Source organism: Bombina bombina, chromosome 3 (genome assembly GCF_027579735.1).
Source record: "Bombina bombina isolate aBomBom1 chromosome 3, aBomBom1.pri, whole genome shotgun sequence".
Taxonomy (NCBI): Eukaryota; Metazoa; Chordata; class Amphibia; order Anura; family Bombinatoridae; genus Bombina; species Bombina bombina.
In genome coordinates this window covers 1154058594-1154074639 of record NC_069501.1, presented here as the reverse complement: position 1 = coordinate 1154074639, position 16046 = coordinate 1154058594, and the positions used below count along the sequence as shown (strand labels likewise).

General features: G+C 40.2%; 1 protein-coding gene across 2 annotated transcripts in view; it reads right to left on the bottom strand.

Annotated features, from left to right (window-relative positions):
* Positions 1-5051: 5051 nt before the first annotated feature.
* SLC35F2 (solute carrier family 35 member F2) overlaps positions 5052-16046 on the bottom strand; it is a 101340-nt gene continuing 90345 nt past the window's right edge. For both annotated transcript variants that reach the window (XM_053708554.1, XM_053708553.1), the window contains exon 8: positions 5052-9019. In XM_053708554.1, coding sequence (XP_053564529.1) covers positions 8813-9019 — 207 coding nt within the window. In that variant the 3' untranslated portion in view covers positions 5052-8812. The remainder of the gene's footprint in view (positions 9020-16046) is intronic.

The following is a 16046-nucleotide window of genomic DNA, read 5'->3' as shown; positions in this document are numbered from 1 at the left end:
AGAGAACTCTTTTTCTCGTTCACCTTCCACCCATGCGACCTCAGAAATGCCAACACTATGTCCGTATGAGACTTGGCAATTTGGAAGTTTGACGCCTGAATCAGGATGTCGTCTAAATAAGGGGCCACTGCTATGCCCCGTGGCCTTAGGACCGCCATGTATTGACCCTCCTGGATCATAGGTAGGATGGTACGAATAGTCTCCATCTTGAATGATGGAACTCTGAGGAATTTGTTTAAGATCTTTAGATCCAAAATTGGTCTGAAGGTTCCCTCTTTTTTGGGAACCACAAACAGATTTGAGTAAAATCCCTGTCCCTGTTCCTCCTTTGGGACTGGATGGATCACTCCCATAACTAGGAGGTCTTGTACACAGTGTAAGAATGCCTCTCTCTTTATCTGGTTTGCAGATAATTGTGAAAGGTGAAATCTCCCTTTTGGGGGGGAAGCCTTGAAGTCCAGAAGATATCCCTGGGATATAATTTCCAACGCCCAGGGATCCTGGACATCTCTTGCCCACGCCTGGGCGAAGAACGGAAGTCTGCCCCTACTAGATCCGTTACCGGATAGGGGGCCGTTCCTTCATGCTGTCTTAGAGGCAGCAGAAGGTTTTTGGCCTGCTTATCCTTGTTCCAGGTCTGGTTAGGTCTCCAGACCGTCTTGGACTGAGCAAAAGTTCCCTCTTGTTTTGCAATAGAGGAAGTTGATGCCGCACTTGCCTTGAAGTTTCGAAAGGCACGAAAATTAAACTGTTTGGACCTATCCTGAGGAAGGGCATGACCCTTTCCTCCAGTGATATCAGCAATAATCTCCTTCAAACCAGGCCCGAATAGGGTCTGCCCCTTGAAGGGAATGTTAAGCAGCTTCGATTTTGAAGTAACGTCAGCTGACCATGATTTAAGCAATAGCGCTCTGCGCGCCTGGATAGCAAAACCAGAATTCTTAGCCGTTAGTTTAGTCAAATGAACAATGGCATCAGAAACAAAAGAATTGGCTAGCTTAAGTGCTCTAAGCTTGTCAAGTATTTCATCCAATGGAGTCGCTACCTGTAAAGCCTCTTCCAGAGACTCAAACCAGAACGCCGCAGCAGCAGTGACAGGCGCAATGCATGCAAGGGGCTGTAGGATAAAACCTTGTTGAATAAACATTTTCTTAAGGTAACCCTCTAACTTTTTATCCATTGGATCTAAGAAAGCACAACTGTCCTCGACAGGGATAGTAGTACGCTTTGCTAGAGTAGAAACTGCTCCCTCCACCTTAGGAACTGTCTGCCATAAGTCCCATGTGGTGGCGTCTATTGGAAACATTTTTCTAAAAACAGGAGGGGGAGAGAACGGCACACCTGGTCTATCCCATTCCTTAGTAATAATTTCTGTAAACCTTTTAGGTATTGGAAAAACATCATTACACACCGGCACTGCATAGTATTTATCCAGTCTACACAATTTCTCTGGCACTGCAATTGTATCACAGTCATTCAGAGCAGCTAAAACCTCCCTGAGTAACACGCGGAGGTGTTCAAGCTTAAATTTAAATGTAGAAATATCAGAATCAGGTTGCATCATCTTCCCTGAGTCAGAAATATCACCCACAGAAAGAAGCTCTCCTTCTTCAGCTTCTGCATATTGTGAGGCAGTATCAGACATAGTTCTTAAAGCGTCAGTATGCTCTGTATTTCGTCTAACTCCAGAGCTATCTCGCTTTCCTCTAAATACAGGTAGTCTGACTAATACCGCTGACAGTGTATTATCCATGACTCCAGCCATGTCTTGTAAAGTAAACGCTATGGGCGCCCTGGATGTACTTGGCGCCATTTGAGCGTGAGTCCCTTGAGCGGGAGTCAAAGTATCTGACACGTGGGGAGAGTTAGTCGGCATAACTTCCCCCTCGACAGATTCCTCTGGTGATACATTTTTTAAAGACAGAATATGATCTTTATTGCTTAAAGTGAAATCAGTACATTTGGTACACATTCTAAGAGGGGGTTCCACCATGGCTTTTAAACATAATGAACAAGGAGTTTCCTCTATGTCAGACATGTTTATACAGACTAGCAATGAGACTAGCAAGCTTGGAAAACACTTTAAATCAAGTTAACAAGCAAATATAAAAAACGGTACTGTGCCTTTAAGAGAAACAAATTTTGTCAGAATTTGAAAAACAGTGAAAAAAGGCAGTAAATCAAACGAAATTTTTACAGTGTGTATAATAAGCTAACAGAGCATTGCACCCACTTGCAAATGGATGATTAACCCCTTAGTTCAAAAACCGGATCAAAAAAACGAGACGTTTTTTAACAGTCACACCAAACTGCCACAGCCTTGCTGTGGGCTTACCTTCCCCAACAAACGATTTTGGAAGCCTAAGAGCCCTTTAGAGATGTCCTGTAGCATTCAGGGAACTCCTGGATGTCTCAGTCTGTAATAGTTAATGCACAAAAAAGCACTAAACTAGGCCCCTCCCACTCATAGTAACACAGTGGAAAGCCTCAGGGAACTGTTTCTAGGCAAATTTAAGCCATGTGGAAAAAAACTAGGCCCCAATAAAGTTTTATCACCAAAGTATATATAAAAAAACATTTAAACATGCCAGCAAACGTTTTATATTGTAAATATAAAAGAGTTTTAACTCAGAAAGTAAGCATGATACCAGTCGCTATTAAATCACTGTATACAGGCTTACCTTACATAAATTTGGTATCAGCAGCATTTTCTAGCCTTCATTTCATCTTCTAGAAAAATATTAACTGCACATACCTCATAGCAGGATAACCTGCACGCCATTCCCCCGCTGAAGTTATCCCTCTCTTCAGACATGTGTGAGAACAGCAATGGATCTTAGTTACAACCTGCTAAGATCATAGAAATCCCAGGCAGATTCTTCTTTTTTCCTGCCTGGAACAAAATAGCACAACTCCGGTACTATTTAAAAATAATAAACTCTTGATTGAAGCAAAATAACAGCTACATTTCACCACTTATCTCTTACTACATCCATGCTTGTTGAGAGTTGCAAGAGAATGACTGGATATGGTAGTGAGGGGAGGAGCTATATAGACAGCTCTGCTGTGGGTGTCCTCTTGCAACTTCCTGTTGGGAATGAGAATATCCCACAAGTAATGGATGATCCGTGGACTGGATACACCTTACAAGAGAAAATGGCTAACGTTTAACCATTCTGTTAAGAATAAATGTCACAAGCCCCCAAAATATAGCAACTGCATGTATAAGCAGTTTCGCTGTCTGAGCCACCAATAAAAATTAACAAAAATTAGTTACATTTCAAGTGAAATTTCCCTCCTACCGCCACACAGTACCCTGCAACCTGCCTGAAAGAAAATTCCTAACCTTCAGGAATATATGTCCCCAATATTGTGCAGCAATATGATGTAGTGCCAAAATAGATTCTATAAGAAATAACATGGCACTTACCTGCACCCCCCCTGGTTGTCCGTCAGGAGGACAACTCACTGGTATGAGAGGAAGCCACTCCTCACAGAGACCTGTGGATAGAAGAAATTAACAGAGTAAGCCTACTCTGGCCTTTTGAGTGAGGGCAGCAATCTGTCAGGAAAACACAGTGGGGTCCACCTCACAAGTTCCTAACTGCTTAAAAGCTACCACAGCCCTACTGAAGAGACTAACGTAGAGTAGAATCTTAATCAGACACCTAAACTTCACCTCCTTGCACTAAAGGCAAAGAGAATGACTGGGGGTTGTGGGAAGGGAAATGATACTTAACAGCTTTGCTGTGGTGCTCTTTGCCTCCTCCTGCTGGCCAGGAGTGATATTCCCAACAGTAATTGATGATCCATGGACTCACTGTGTCTTAAGAAAGAAATCTGTGAACCTTCATCGCAGGTCAGCCCTAAACCTCCTACCCAGAGATTTAGTATGGTTCTCATCAAGACATAATAAATGATGCCAGAACTCTGGTAAATTGGGACCTAGGTATATTAATTCATAAAACATTCTGCCGAATATAAATTACGTTTCCTATTAATTGGAGCTTTCACCTAATGTCAGGATTCCCAATGTTTCACTGTTTAAACCAGTTGTCACTTCTGCAACTGACCATTGAGTTTGACCTATAGTATGTTCATAAACAGAAAGTATTTGTGGTGAGATTCAAAATTCTAGAAGGGTTTGGGGATGAGGGATCCCTCCAATATTTACTTGACTGGTGATAGTGCAGGCCCAGGAATGAACATTAGTACCTGCAAGAGATGTTCACGCACCAGCATGTGTTCATGCTTTTCACTGTATCCAGAGAAACCAGCTGGGACGTCAACCTCAAAGAGTACTGGAACATCCCAGGTTGTCCCAGAGTTCTCTCTGCTTCTCCAGAATCATAAGCAGCCATTTCCTGTGTTTGACATGTACACATGTAAAATACTTCACCCACTTCTGTGTGGTCACTCTGCCACTGCTATATTATTTGAAGGAAAATATTTTGCAATCACTACCTATCTGTTTGTCAAGCCTGCATCCTGTGTTTATCTGACTGGAATTGAGCTGCAACAAATCTCTTCCAGTGTTTGTTACTCCACCTCCACAGAATATCTAGAGTCCTGCAGCATACTGCTGTATCCTGAGCCCTGCAGTTCCTCTGAATCCTGCCATACTTCTGATGCGTGGGTTCTGCCTGTTACATACCTGACGACGTCTGCAGCTTCCTACAATATGCAATGCAGTACTCAACTACTGATATATACCACGTGATTTTATTTCATTTCAAAGGAAGGTCTTGTACTGGATCGGATACATTTTATGGGCTGCATTATTAAATATAGAATGCAAAGTGCTCATCTCACCCTGCATGGAATTAATTTATCTGCCAATTGTCAGTCTCTCTATCAATTCACACACTTTCTGTGACTCACTATGTATTAGATTCTATTTTCTGCACTAGACCATATTCCTTATGTGCAAGAATACCTCCTGCATTGTGGCATTTTTTGTCTCCTTTAGCTACCATCCAAAAATGGTGATACTTTTTTTTAGTAACTGAAAAAGAAAAACTATTTAGAAATGAAGAAGCTATGAGACAACATTATCAATGATTTTTTTTTTCAAGAATCATTTTATTTATAAAAGTTTTTTTAAAGGTTTAACAAAAAATAAACCAACTTTTAATTATACAATAAAAAAAAAATGTGGGTATCATCTGTAATAGCAGTACTTTAGATTTAAATAACATGAACTAGTTACAGTAGAAGCAACAACTTTTATTATTTGGAGGGAAAAAAAAAAACCTTTAAAACATTTTCTGTTATTTTAAAGATATAACAGGAAATCCCCACCATCAATTCAGATTTTACCCAAAAGTAGCCATGGACATCAAATGTTTTTAATTGATTCAAATGTAACCAGTAATTAAATTAACACTAAAAAAATAATCTAAAAATCAAAGGGCACAAAAAAACTAATTTTTTAATTTCAGTATATCAACAATAGAAAGCAATGCAATTTAATATGCAAAAAAATCTCTAATCTCCTAATTCTACATTGAAGTAAAATCTAACAATATTTACAAGCCAAAAGTAGAGATGTTTCCCAGATATAAAAAGATTTAATTTAAAAACTAGAAAAGGTTTTGTATAAAATATTCACACTCTATTTTAGTGTTACATCAACCAACAAATGAGCCTCTTATTATTTTACAAAATGTATTTTATACTTAGAAAAAAAACTGACTTTAGTCATATTTGCTCTATGTTTTCCTATTAAAACACTTATAGCACCTAGGAAGCATATACATGTTTTTTTTTTTAATGATAACATAACCTTGATATTGTACAGTTATGCAGGAACAGTGTCTACAGTATGTAATGTCAAGGACACTTCTTTTAAACACTTGAACATTTTTTTTTTAAATATATATTTATATTTTCTAGTATAAATAATTAAAGGGACAGTTTACTCAAAATTTTTCTCCCCTTTAATTTGTTCCAAATGATCCACTTTACCTGCTGGAGTGTATAAAATAGTTTACAAGTAGCTCCTTTGCCCTTATATCGGCATTTGAAATAGTTGTTTTAGCCTGTGGTATCCCCACCTATACTGAAAGTTTGTGGCCGCAGGTCCAAGCTATAGATAAGCTTTGTAAACACAGCCAGCAGAAGAAATTACACTCCCAGTGGGATATAGCAGAGATAAGGTAATAAAATGTTGATTTTCCATTGTTCTCTCCAAGTACTGGTGATTGTTTTATGGACAGATATAAGATAAAGAAGCAGGTATATGTACACAATGTGATAAAGTAATGAGATCTGATTATACCTACAAGCTCAACCCATTTTATTAGGTTGTGGCTTCAAAACACAAAATCAGAGCTTTAAAATACACAAATAAACACTAAAAAGCTAATTCTCATACATTTTTTTACTCTGCAGTTGGTAAAAAAAAGCAATTGTAAACACATTAAAGGGAAAAACTATTTTACAGTATACTGTCCCTTTAAGGAGAGACAGTATAGTGATGCATTAAAAGGACCACAAGTCAAAATTCTACTTTTATGATTCAGATAGAACAGCAATTTTAAACAACTTTCCAATTTACTTCCATTAACAAAATGTGCACCATCTTTTTATATTTAAACTTTGAGTCAATGGCTTCTACTGGGCATGTGCAAGAGTTCACTGAATATATGTATATGTTTTTGTTCACGCATATTTTAAAGGAATTATTTTAATACTAAGATATTAAAAAGTGATACAGATTGGAATTATATAAAAGTACAAGATAAGGGGGTAAAAAAAAAAAAAAAAAAGTGTGTTTACAGTCATCCAGGATATAAGTTTTTATTCCATAGCAGATTTCTATCCATGTTGAGAAAAAAAATCAGATATATTATCAGCTTGGAGAAATAAAACAACTGCGAGGAACATAAATATATATGTTCTCTACCTATATTAGGGTGGAAAGCAGAGAGTCTGAGACTAAACACTCCAGAGTGATGGAGCCCAGTACATACACAAAAGCACAGTGATAACTAAAAAAGGGAAAAATAAGAACCCCACACAACTTCACACAGATTTGAAATACAATGTCTTATATTTAGCATTGAGGGAGCATATGGGCAGCATTTCTCTCCCCTGAAGTAAAAAGCACTTGGCAGTGCGTTGCCATTAAAAATAATAATAAAAGAAAAGGTTAGCCAGATGTAGGGTGGATAGCGCAAGAATAGGGAGAGTTTGATTTTAAAACATAGACACAATTACAGAATATATCTTTAAATAATTCCATGAACTGTAGTCTTTCTAGAGAATTGGAAGTGATAGTTAATGCGACCATATAAATGTCCCTTTAAAAAAAATTTTTTAAAATTTGTTGCTTTGTATTGTAAATTTTATTTAAAGAAAACAAACTGCTAATCTGTACAACTATCTGATCTATGTGGAATGCGTATCTTTTGAAAACACCAAAATCAGAAAGTCAAGCTCAAACACACAAAAGCTGGGGATGCACAAAGCTATCTCCACCCTTCTTGTTTGGGTGCAGAGTAGAAACAATTAAAGGGACATTAAACCCCCCAAAAAATTATATCATGATTCAGATAGAGGATACAATTTTAAACACCATTCCAATTTACTTCTATTATCTAATTTGCTTCATTCTTTAGATATTCTTTTTTGAAGAAATAGCAATGCACACAGGTGAGCCAATCATACAAGGAATCTATGTGCAGCCACTAATTAGCAGCTACTGAGCCTATCTAGATATGCTTTTCAGCAAAGAATATCAAGAGAATGAAGCAAATTAGATAATAGAAGTATATCAGAAAGTTGTTTAAAATGGCATGTTCTTTCTAAACCATGAAAGAAAAAAATATGGGCTTCATGTCCCTTTAATGTAATATCAAAATTATACAAAATAATATATCATATCAATACGTTTGGCTATTACAGGAAGATAACATCAATACATTTTATATAAAAATATATATATATAATAATAAAAAAATGGTAGAATAAAATTTTACAGTTTTCATGATCCCATTGTAATCAGAATGAAATGCACAGCAGAAACATTTTGTAATACAACCGTATTCGCAAAACACAAAAGCTTGTAGTAAAAAACGATCACTGTTTCACTGACAACCTATTTTACAGTGCACAGGTTATACAGAGAAATTCATTATTATGAACCAATTAATTCCTTCAAAGTGATGGTGGCTTTTACTGCATAGGGAAAGACGCAAACTGTCCCTTTAAAGTCAAATAAAATAAAATCCAGTTTTGTAGGAGAAAAAAAAAACTGCAAAATAATTTCATAAAAATGGACATAGATATTAAATGTATCAGTCAAAGCTTTAGATAAAAAGGCACATTTGTTTCACAGGATACAAACACAATATCACACTTTCCAACTGAAAAGATATTTTCAATAAAAAAGTGAGAATTTTGCAAATGAAATACTTCAAAAATATTCAAGTAATCCTGGTTAAAAACAGAACTGAGAAATCAAACTAAATAAAGCTTTGTAGAAGCTGTGCAATAAGGGGGGGGGGGGGAGTGTATCATCACTACAAATGACACGAAAACAGCACAATAACTTACTGCAGTTTGCACCAAAACCAAACAAAGGCGTTTTGTTACTGTGGTTTCAAGGAAAAGCAGGGGTTTAAAACAACCCCATCTTCCTAACTGTTAAAACAATAACGGAATAATTCTAGGTCTGACAACTATAAAAAAAACTTTAAAAATAAAGTATTAACATATGTTTAACAGTAGAAAACATGATACTGTGTATCTTGGTCCCTATGAGAGGTTATGTGCTTTTTCACAACATCCTTGTAAAAGTCTCTGTAGTCTAATCTGAATGCGCTTGTAGCTCCTCTGGGATGTAGTGCAGAGAAGTAGCCTGCTCCTCGCCATTCTCCTCGTCCTTCATTGCACTGTCCACTGTACCAGCAACAGGAGACTCTGGAGGTTGTTCGATATTGTAAGTGGCGGTGCTACAGTACATGATAAAACCTGCCATGATAACGACAAATGCCACGATGTACAGGCCAGAGAACTGAAAGCAAACACACAAGATGAGAGTTACAACGAAAAACCAATCCACATCACAGTCAGACAATGGTAAGCTTTTACGGCAGATATATAACCAGCAATGCATCATTTTCTTATAAAATACAATTTGCTATGCTAAGAAAACCCAAAATATTTACAGTTGAAGAGTTCCCATGTGGGCAGTAGAAAAGAAAGTTCATGCAGACCAACTCATTTATTCTGATGTTTACATATATATTTTTTTTTAACTCAGCGGCTGCCAAAGAGGGTTCAGTGTTCTTTGGTCTGAAACCCATTTGTCCCCCCCCCCCCCCCCCCCCAACAAAAAAGGAAATTTATGCTTACCTGATAAATTTATTTTTTTATGATATGACGAGTCCACGGATTTCATCCTTACTTATGGGATATCACCTCCTGGTCAGCAGGAGGAGGCAAAGAGCACCACAGCAGAGCTGTATATATACATAAATTTATCAGGTAAGCATAAATTTCCTTTTCTTTTACAAGATATGACAAGTACACGGATTTCATCCTTACTTATGTGATACAATACCAAAGCTACAGGACACGGATGAAAGGGAGGGTCAAGACAGGAACCTAAACGGAAGGCACCACTGCTTGAAGAACCTTTCTCCCAAAAACCGCCTCGGACGAGGCAAAAGTATCAAATTTGGAAAATTTGGAAAAAGTGTGAAGAGACGACCAAGTTGCAGCCTTGCAAATCTGATCAACAGAAGCATCATTTTTAAATGCCCATGAGGAAGCCACAGCCCTAGTAGAATGTGCCGTAATTGTTTCAGGAGGCTGCTGTCCAGCAGTCTCATATGCAACACGGATGATACTCTTCAGCCAAAAAGAAAGAGATTTTTGACGAAAGGAAGATTTTTGACGAAAATCCTTAGTCGCCTGCAAGTAGAACTTCAAGGCACGGACGACGTCCAAATTATGTAACAAACGCTCCTTCTTAGAAGAAGGGTTAGGACACAAGGAAGGAACAACAATTTCCTGATTAATATTCTTGTTAGAAACAACCTTAGGAAGAAAACCAGGTTTGGTACTTAACACTACCTTATCGGAATGAAAAATAAGGTAAGGAGAATCACATTGTAGAGCCGAAAGCTCAGAAACTCTGCAAGCAGAAGAAATAGCAACTAAAAATAAAACTTTCCAAGATAACAAACTTAATATCTATGGAATGCATAGGTTCAAACGGAACCCTTTGAAGAACCTTAAGAACTAAATTCAAACTCCAAGGAGGAGCAATAGGTCTAAACACAGGCCTGATCCTAGTCAGAGCCTGACAAAAGGATTAAACATCTGGAATATCTGCCAGACGTTTGTGTAACAAAATAGATAAAGCAGAAATCTGTCCCTTTAAGGAACTTGCTGATAACCCCTTCTCCAATCCTTCTTGGAGAAAAGACAAAATCCTAGGAATCCTAATCTTACTCCATGAGTAACCCTTGGATTCACACCAATAAAAGATATTTACACCATATCTTATGGTAAATCTTTCTAGTAACAGGCTTACGTGCCTGAATCAAGGTATCAATGACCGAATCAGAGAACCCTCGCTTAGATAAAAGCAAGCGTTCAATCTCCAAGCAGTCAGCTGTAGAGAAATTAGAGTCGGATGATGGAAGGGTCCCTGAATAAGAAGGTCCTGCCTCAATGGAAGCTTCCACGGTGGCAGAGATGACATGTCCACGAGATCGGCATACCAAGTCCTGCGAGGCCACGCAGGAGCGATGAGAATAACTGAAGCCCTCTCCTGTTTGATCCGAGCAATCAGCCGGGGGAGGAGAGCAAACTGTGAAAACACATAAGCTAGGTTGAACGCCCAAGGCACTGCCAAGGCATCTATCAGTTGGGCCTGAGGATCCCTGGACCTGAATCCGTATCTCGGGAGCTTGGCATTCTGACGAGAAGCCATAAGATCCAGCTCTGGTCTGCCCCCTCTGAGAATCAGGGTGGCAAAGACCTCCGGATGGCGTTCCCATTCCCCCGGATGAAACATCTGTCTGCTTAAAAAAAACGCTTCCCAGTTGTCCACTCCTGGGATGTAGATTGCTGACAGATAACAAGAGTGAGCCTCCGCCCACCAAATTATCTAGGATACTTCTATCATTGCTAAGGAACTCCTTGTTCCTCCCTGATGATTGATGTAAGCCATAGTCGCAATGTTGTCCGACTGAAATCGGATGAATTTGGCAGAAGCCAACTGAGGTCAAGCCTGAAGCGCATTGAATATTGCTCTCAACTCCAGAATATTGATTGGAAGTAGAGACTCCGACCAAGTCCACACACCCTGAGCCTTCAGGGAATTCCAGACTGCACCCCATCCTAGTAGACTGGCGTCCGTTGTCACTATCGCCCATGAGGGTCTGCGGAAGCACGTCCCTTGGGACAGATGATCCTGCGACAACCACCAAAGAAGAGAGTCTCTTGATCCAGATCTACCTGAGGAGACAAATGTGCATAATCTCCATTCCACTGTCTGAGCATGCTCAGTTGTAGAGGTCTGAGATGAAAACGAGCAAACGGAATGAGGTCGATTGCCACCACCATCAATCCAATTACCTCCATGCACTGAGCCACTGATGGTCGAGGATTGGACTGAAGGGCTCGGCATGTATTCAGAATCTTTAACTTTCTGACTTCCGTCAAGAAGATTTTCATGGATATAGAATCTATTAGAGTTCCCAGGAATGGAACCCTTGTCTGTGGAATTAGTGAACTCTTTTCCAGATTCACCTTGCACCCGTGAGTCCTTAGAAAGGACAGAATCATGTTGGTATGAGACTTTATCAGTTGATAAGACGACGCCTGGATCAGAATATCATCCAGATAAGGCGCCACTGCAATGCCCCTGCGGTCTGAGAACCGCCAGCAGAGACCCTAGAACCTTCGTGAAGATCCTGGGTGCCATGGCCAGCCGAAAGGTAGAGCCACAAACTGAAAATGTTTGTCCAGGAAGGCAAACCTTAGGAACTGGTGATGATCTTTGTGGATAGGAATGTGAAGATATGCATCCTTTAAGTCCACGGTAGTCATATATTGACCCTCCTGGATCAATGGAAGAATTGTCCGAATAGTCTCCATCCTGAAGGATGGGACTCTGAGAAACTTGTTTAGACTCTTGAGATCTAAAATGGGTCGGAACGTTCCCTCTTTTTTGGGAACCACGAAAAGATTTGAGTAAAACCCCTGCCCCTGTTCCTGTATTGGAACGGGACAAATTACTCCCATAGTGGAGAGGTCTTTTACACAACGTAAGAATGCCTCTCTTTTTATCTGGTCTACAGACAATCGTGAAAGAAGGAACCTTCCCCTTGGGAGGGAATTTTTTAACTCCAGCTGATACCCTTAGATACGATTTCTAGTGTCCAGGGATCCTGAACGTCTCTTATCCAAGACTGGACAAAGAGAGAATGTCTGCCCCCTACTAGATCCGGTCCCGGATCGGGGGCCGCCCCTTCATGCTGTCTTGTGAGCAGCAGCGGGCTTCTTGGGTTGTTTACCCTTGTTCCAAGCCTGGTTGGGTCTCCAGACGGACTTGGCTTGTGCAAAATTCCCTTCCTGTTTAGCGGAAAGAGGGAGAGGGGACTCCCTTGAAATTCCCAAAGGAACAAAAATTTCTCTGTCTACCCCTCTGCTTAGATGTTTTATCCTGAGGTAGGAGGTGACCCTTACCTCCCGTAATGTCAGAAATGATCTCTTTCAAGTCAGGCCCGAATAGGGTCTTTCCCTTGAAAGGAATAGCCAAAAGCTTGGATTTAGAGGACACATCCGCAGACCAAGATTTTAACCATAAGGCTCTGCGCGCTAAAATGGAAAACCCTGCATTCTTAGCCGCCAATTTGGCGATCTGAAAGGCGGCATCTGTAACAAAAGAATTAGCCAGCTTAAGGGCCTTAATTCTATCCATTATTTCCTCTAAAGAAGTTTCAGTCTTAAGAGACTCTTCTAAGGCGTCAAACCAAAAGGCAGCCGCAGTTGTGACTGGTACAATGCAGGCCGTTGGTTGTAACAGAAACCCTTGATGAACAAATAGCTTTTTTAGAAGACCCTCCAACTTTTTATCCATAGGGTCTTTGAAAGCACAACTGTCCTCAATAGGGATAGTCGTACACTTAGCCAGGGTAGATATAGCTCCCTCCACCTTAGGGACCGTTTGCCAAGAATCCCAAACGGTGTCAGCTATAGGGTACATTTCTTAAAAGTAGGGGGAGGGTGAAAACGGGATACCCGGTCTTTCCCATTCCCGTGTAATAATTTCCGAAATTCTCTTAGGAACCGGAAAAACATCAGAACAAGAAGGAACCTCTAAGTATTTGTCCATCTTACACAATTTCTCTGGTGGTACCACAATAGAGTCACAGTCGTCCAGAGTCAGCAAAACCTCCCGCAAAAACAGACGGAGGTGTTCAAGCTTAAATCTGAAGGACATTACATCCGAATCTGTCTGGGGCAATGTACTTCCTGAGTCAGACAGTTCCCCTTCAGATAGAGTCTCCCTACCTCCCACTTCAGAGCCCTGGGAGTGTATGTTGGAGATCGCCATCAAAGAGTCAGAAGTCGCCTGGACCACCTTGTCCTCCCTTCTACTACGTTTGCCTTGCAATGCTGGCAACTTAGACAAAACCCTTGTAAGAGTGGATGACATAACTGCCGCCATATCCTGTAGGGTAAATGAGGTGGACGCAGCTGATGGCGCCTGAGCGGGTGTTAAAGGCTATGGCGCTTGGGGAGAAAGTTGCGGCATACCCGGAGTCTCATCAAGCTGAGAAGCATCCTTAGATATGCTAGCCTTAAAGAAAATCTGATCTTTAAACTGTAAACGCTCTCAGTACATGAGGGACAAAAGGGGTTCCACATTGGCAGCTAAACACATAGAACAAGTATGTTCCAGTAGGTCAGCCATGATAAAAAGAAAACAAAGTGCAATATTGGTCGTGGTACAGATATAAAATGAAATAACAAAATATGTGCTGTGCCTTTAAAATTTAAACCGCTACAAATTTTACTGCAAGCGTTCAACAATTAGAAATAGGAAGTTGTTATAACAGAACCTATTCACATTCGTTGGGTTACAATAGCCCTTTGTATGTTATGACTAAAAATAACCCCTGCATCTGCTGTGGTGCCTACCTTCCTCACAACCAACCAAAAGGCCCTCCGTGAACTGCTGCCTAAGTCCGCTTGCGATCTTGATCAACTGAAAACAAGCAGACATAGGAAACACAGGAGCTCTGAAATACCCCTCCGTGACTGTCGGAAGCCGGAATAGAAAGTGTGCGGCTAAGCGCGCGAACGGAAGCCCCGCTCTTCGTGGGCAGTATAAGAAACCCCATAGAAAAAAAATGCATGGGCAATATCAATGTCGGGTAGACCCGACTTGCAATACAAGCCAATGTGTCCCCTCAAAAAACTGTGCCACAATAAATAAATGTGAAAGAGAAGTAACCAACGGATTAAGAACTCCCAAACAGTTCCCAGCGTCAGCCCGCAAATAAAATGTCAGTTTCTGACCCCTTAATGAAACCGGGTCATATATGCACACCAACCCACTGCTATACACATAGATAATACACATAGGTAATATGAGAGGGGAAACAGCTAAGCAATTAAGAACTCTTGCAAGATGATTACCCCTTTTGTGTTGCAGCAAGTAACGTCCAGTCTGTTCTGAGCTACACTGTCTCCCCAGAATCAAAAAGACTGTACATACCGTAGTGCTGATCACACCATGAACCTGTCCCACACGAAGAAGAGGTCCTTGTCATCACCTCCTGTAGTTCTGTGGGGACAAACAGGACCTTATGTAATATCTGATAAGACCATCAGCAGGGCAGCACCAGCATGGGGAGTGAAGCAAGAATGTAGAATCTCCTCAGTTCCCATTGTTGAAATACCTGATGCTCTACCCTGAGAAAAATAGCACTCACTGGCACCATTTAAAAAACAATAAACTCTTGATTGAAGAATCTAAACTAACACCTCACTTTACCTCTTCCTACACTAACACAGGCAAAGAGAATGACTGGGGTGGGAGGGAAGGGAGGAGCTATATATACAGCTCTGCTGTGGTGCTCTTTGCCTCCTCCTGCTGACCAGGAGGTGATATCCCATAAGTAAGGATGAAATCCGTGGACTCGTCATATCTTGTAAAAGAAAACACAATTATTCTGCTCTATGACCAAAAGTAATAAAAATGTCAGTAGGCATGAATCTGCTTAACACGAGCAATTTATTTTCTAAAAATATTTTTTTTTAAACAAAAAGTAAATATCTACCCTGAATAAAGTTGATTTAAAAAAAAAAATAAAAAAAAAATCTCAAAATAAAGCAAGTCAGCCATACAAATAGTCAAAGGATTATATTGCTCTGCACCCCTACACAAATTCACAGGATAGCATCTCACTGCGCCCCTACACAAATTCACAGGATGGCATCTCACTGCGCCCCTACACAAATTCACCGGATATAATCTCACTGCGCCCCTACACAAATTCCCTGGATATTATCTCACTGCACCCCTACACAAATTCACCGGATGGAATCTCACTGCGCCCCTACACAAATTCACCGGATATTATCCCACTGCGCCCCTACACAAATTCACCGGATATTATCCCACTGCGCCCCTACACAAATTCACAGGATGATATCTCACTGTGTCCATACACAAATTCACAGGATGATATCTCACTGTGTCCCTACACAAATTCACAGGATGATATCTCACTGCGCCCCTACACAAATTCACAGGATGATATCTCACTGTGTCCATACACAAATTCACAGGATGATATCTCACTGTGTCCATACACAAATTCACAGGATGATATCTCACTGTGTCCATACACAAATTCACAGGATGATATCTCACTGTGTCCATACACAAATTCACAGGATGATATCTCACTGTGTCCATACACAAATTCACAGGATGATATCTCACTGTGTCCATACACAAATTCACAGGATGATATCTCACTGTGTCCATACACAAATTCACAGGATGATAT